The sequence below is a fragment of the Camelina sativa genome, chromosome 18 (genome assembly GCF_000633955.1).
Source record: "Camelina sativa cultivar DH55 chromosome 18, Cs, whole genome shotgun sequence".
Lineage (NCBI taxonomy): Eukaryota > Viridiplantae > Streptophyta > Magnoliopsida > Brassicales > Brassicaceae > Camelina > Camelina sativa.
This window is the reverse complement of record NC_025702.1, coordinates 5,590,704-5,596,421: the sequence shown is the minus strand read 5'-3', so window position 1 is coordinate 5,596,421 and position 5,718 is coordinate 5,590,704. Positions and strand designations below refer to the sequence as shown.

General features: G+C 27.0%; 1 protein-coding gene across 1 annotated transcript; it reads right to left on the bottom strand.

Moving 5' to 3' along the window:
- LOC104760633 (extensin-3) lies at positions 528-1,361 on the bottom strand (the record flags this gene model as incomplete). The annotated part of the gene is given in 2 exon segments (XM_010483593.2): positions 528-940; positions 943-1,361. Coding segments are annotated over 2 exon segments (705 nt in total), but the record flags the coding sequence as incomplete, so codon positions are not given.

The window sequence follows — 5,718 nt, the reverse complement described above, 5'->3', positions numbered from 1 at the left end:
ATATATATATGGGATAAGATGCTAATCTAAAATAGACAATGAAGATAAACCTTTTAAAAACATAAAATAAAAAACAATATAAGATATACACATCATACAAACTCTAAAATTAAAATTTAGAATTAAGCTTTTACAATGATTTTAAATTGACTTTTTAGACCGATACAACAAAAATAACAAAAAAACACACAAATAAAAATTGAGATATAGTGGAAAAGGATGAGAGAATTAAATAATGAGTATTTATAGGAAGAGAAATGATGAAAATTACATTTAAAAAAATGAGAGTTACAATTCTAGTTTATTATTTGTTTTAATACAATTGAGTGGAGAAATATAGTTAATGTATAATTTATATGATTTTAGTTTTATATTAGCATATGACTTAAATGTCAAGATTAAATATTTTTTTAATTTGTAGTTTAATATAAATATAGTATTTTTTAGTTAAAATTATTGCCAAGTGGACTAATAAAAAGAGAGTGAAACCTTACTTTTATGTATATGATATAGGTAATATAGATTTATGATAGAAAATGGACAATAATACCAAACAAGTTTTACATTGTCATGTATTACATTTATTTTAATTAGAAAACTTATGAGTTTATGGGGCGTAATTTTTATAATCAGAAAGACAAAACTATATGTATATTATGAGTTTGGTGACATTTTCACATTTTTAGGTGGTGCTGGTGGATGTTTTCCGTGTGTTGGAGGTAGAAATGGATGTGTCACACCTGGATATTGGTTTGCTGACATCTTCACGTACTTATGTGGTGGTGGTGGATGTTTTCCGTGTGTTGGAGGTAAAAATGGATGTGTCACACCTGGATATTGATTTGCTGACATCTTCACGTTCTTATGTGGTGGTGGTGGATGTTTTCCATGTGATGGAGGATAAAATGGATGTGTCACACCTGGATATTGGTTTGCTGACATCTTCACGTTCTTATGTGGTGGTGTGGATGTTTTCCGTGTGATGGAGGGTAAAATGGATGTGTCACACCTGGATATTGGTTTGTTAACATCTTCACATTCTTATGTGGTGGTGGTGGATGTTTTCCGTGTGATGGAGGATAAAATGGATGTGTCACACCTGGATATTGGTTCGTTGATATCTTCACGTTCTTATGTGGTGGTGGTGGGTGTGTTGGAGGTAAAAATGGATGTGTCACACCGGGATATTGGTTCACTGATATTTTTGCACTTCTGTCTGGTAAAGAATGAAATGGTTCAGTTGATGAAGTTGGGTATCTAGCCTGGACAAGGCCAAATGCAAGAAGAAGCAGAGTAACCACCATTTTTATTGGAGAGAAGTTGATAATCATTTTCACATTTTTGTTTTTGATTAAAAATGTTTACCCAACCTTTCTTATATATTGTTGTGACATAGATAAGATGAAGCAACATAATTATTTGGTTGACTATAATTATATGCTGACCAAAATCATAAGGTAATGTATTAATTAGTTTACTTAAATTGTATGTTCTATATATATATCAATATAGCTATATTAGTTGAATATATATTATGACTAGAATTTGTACCCGTGCACGAGAGAGATTTTAATTTAAAATATTTTTTATCAATAGAAATTGTTGAGCTCAAATATAATCATTCCAACTTTTGAGTATAAATATATAACTTACTTTACTCAGAGATAATATTTCTTTGTTATATCTATTTGCGACTTTACGTGGGATTTTAGTTAATTTTTTTATCGATAAGAATCATTGAATATGAATATATTTTGAAGATTAAAAGATAAATCTATATAAATGTCGTACTTCTTTTACTAATCTATATATAACATATATTGTCTAGTGTCGCAATAATATTGTCGACAATCTTCTGAGTTTTTATTTTTAAAAGAATTCATTCCATATTCATATCCCATGAAAACCTAATTTTAAAAATTCTAACGTCAATATCAATCGTTGACCTAATTATAGAGACCATTTAAACATATCGATATCCTACATTAAATGTGAATATACAAAGTTTCATGAACATTTTTACTGTTATGTCGCTACAATGAGGTTATCCAAATGCATCATCTGCCATAATAGAATTTCAAACTAAGTCAAGAATGCTTAAATGATGAAACATTTAATCTATTCACTAATCCAAGCTACATATTTTTCTAAAATCTCATATGTTATTTGCAGATGTTAATTTTGTGATGCAATCCCAACTTCTTCTTCTCAAAAAAAACATAGTGTACTTTTAATATGTTGTTTTTGCCAATGTTTTGGGTTAAAAGCATTTGATATTATATATATATATATATATATATATTTGTTATATGTTTTATATCATGTTATAAAATTGTTGCTCCAGTTGATAATATACCTTATGAGTTATTTTAGGAATCTAAATAATTTCTCTATTTTAAGATATATTATTAGAGTAATCGATTATGTTTTGCTAAAAATTAGGCTTGGAGATGGAGATAATTTAGGAACATTATATTGAAGTCAAGATTTCTGGATGGATAAGAGGATATTTAACCGATTTACATACCTTATTTTGTTTATTTCGATTTTTTTTCAATTTTTAATTTTTTTTAATGACAATGGCATTGGTTGTAAATACCTTTAAACTTCAAGACTTCTTTGACAAAACTGCTGTAAAAATGTTAATATATATTACATAACTTGTTTTTTTACTCCATCATACATTAAAATCTTACTTACATTCTAAAACTTATTCTAAATTTTGGAATATAATCATTTTTGGTTATAATTTTGATAATAACATTATTATTAAAAAAAATTTATAGTATTATTTTTACTATTTTAAAATTTTTATTATTTATTAAAACATTATATTATTTTTTATACTTTTTTAAATTTAATTAATTTTAGTTAATTCGTTTATTTATTTATTTTACTATTATTAATTATAATTAATAAATATGCAATGAATAAATATTAAAATAATATTTTTTATGCCAAAAACAAAAAATAATTAGATGGATTCTGATGTGGAAGAAGGAGAAGTGAGCAAAGTTAACTTTATATATATATATAGATGTGTAATTTACATGATTATTAATTTATGATATTATTGGGATCATATTATACATGGTGATTTAAAAAAAAACTATTATTTTATTATCTTATCGAATTTTATTATTTTTTACACTGTCCTGAGTCGGGACCAGCTAAATTTATTAATTTATAGTGTTTATTAATTTATAGAGTATTAATTTATAAAGGTTTTACTTTAACTGGGTTGATATTGAAAATTTGATTTAGAGAGAGAAAGTTTACGCTTTGATCTAGATCTAAATACCACCAAACCACAAGCATATTATTTGTCGTTTATTTTTGATTGTTTGTTTTAGTAGAGTTATAATGCATTATTGTTCTTAACTTTTAGTTTATTAATTATTTCTATCAAATAAAATAATGTTTTAATAGAAATAAAAAAAATAATAGGTAATATTAGTAAATACCACAGTTTTCACAAAAACTACACAACGTTAGAGATATTGGGTAACTACCGTATGACGAAGATTACATTAGTGCCCTCACCAAATACGCGGGTAAATTCCAAAGCCGACAATAGGTTGGACTACGTAGGGAATAATAGCATGAGTACGCAATGATGGATTTGTAATAGTAAAAAAAACACATGTTGTTAGGCTAAATTGCCTTGCCGGTTTCAAACTATTGCGTGTTTTTGTCATAAAACGCATGATACGATAATAACGACACTAATTACTTGTGCTATGAACATGTCGATGGAATGATTTTCTCACTAAGTAAATTGTTCCCTACCATTGCATCTACTACCATGTTTAGTTCTGTTATTTTCTGAAATACAGTGTGCTATGAACAGTTCGATGGATTGTTCCCCAAGCTATTTCAGAAAGAAAAAAACTAAACTAAACATGGTAAATAGTAGATGCAATGGTTGGGAACACTTTACTTTGTGAGTGAATCCCTGTAGAGACGGATAAAAATTATTAAAAAATCTAGAATTAGGAATCGGAAGGCGAGACCAATAAAGGAATAGTCGTGCATTCTGGGTAATTTGGGCCTACGAATATGATGGGCACCCATAAAACTGTAAACCATGGGTTTCAGTTCAAAGGTAAGGCCAAACAGACCATTATCATATCCGTGTTAGGTAGGTAAACATGTCCACACATATTTTGTTACGATATGAGAGTGTAGATACCTAACAACTAGCCTATAATTAACACACACAAAAAAAAACAGCCCAAACAAGTCAAAATTGTGGCTCAGAAAATATAACTCCATACCAGAGTATTCTCATGAGCGAAACCACCACCGTAAGCAGAACAGAGAAACTCACCGTGAATGAATTACAAGAACAGAGAAAGTCACCGTGAATGAATCAAGATTCACTCTTTAGTCTTTGCAAACCTTTGTAAACGAGAGAGGATAAGAGAACATAGAAAGGTACAATACTATTATCTCAGAGGTTGAGATAATAGAGATAGAGAGAGCCCATAATTTGTTTTTATTGTAAAATTGTAATTTGCTTTTTTTCAAAACCAATCCTTCAAAAATTTATTCTAGAAGGTGGGATTTTTTAAATAGGATTTCCCTAACAAAAATGTACCCAAAGTTTCTCACAATCACTATTACGTTTTTCTTAAAAAAATATATATAATTTGGATTTGAATAACAGTGGATTTTGTTATGATTTTTGCAAATTGTTGACTGAATAACAGTGGATTGTGAGTGATTTTGAATGATTTTTAACAAATTTCATATTCAATAACAGTGGATTCGAGATGTTATTTTAAAATCACTAGTTTAATAACATAAGATTTAAAAAAAAAATCATAAATCCTCCAAAATTCTGTTTTGAATACACCCTCTAAATCTAGTTTTCTTACCAATGTTAGTTAAACAAGCTCCCCTTTCATTATCCATATCAAATTCCAAATGAATATTGTTGTTCAACTTCCACAAGGGGTATTAATAAGAAATTATCGGAAAAAAAAGAGAATCTCGAGCTTATTAAAATAATTTACAATTATTTATATTTCTTTTTCTTTCAGTTGCACTTTAATTTGAAATCATGTTAGATTCGTTTGACACTATGTACAACGGTTCTAAAATTACAACACCCACTTTTTTTATTTTTAATACTCCACATCATCTTCTATCTCTTCCACATCATAATTCAACACATCATCACTTTTAATCTCTACAATAGTTTTGTTTAATAAAATTACAACATCTTACCCCACCAATTTTTTATTTTCATATTTTTCAACTTATTTATATATTTTTTTGTGATCACATATTATTAATCATAGTTAATATCAAATGAAATTAAAATAATTAAAAATTAAACAAATTTATATAATAATTGAGATTTTTTTTATTTTATAATAAAATATAGAAATTGTCTGCAAATAATAATTCTAAGAGCAAAAATATAGTTTTATTTCAAACAAGAGTTTATGAAGGCTGATAGAAAAAAAAATATAGTAGAAAAGATAGGGTTTTTTGTGTGTGTCCAAATTGAATAAAACAAGTCTCTATATATAGATTGAAAAGATAAATTGGTATTAAAAATTAAATAAATTTTTGGATTCTATAAGATAATTGATCTCAAATAATTGGATTAGGTAAAAAATATCTGAAATCTCACCATCCAATAGAAACAAAACACATTTTTTTATCTAAATATTATCCTATAATTAAAAAAAAAAAAAAAAAAAAAAA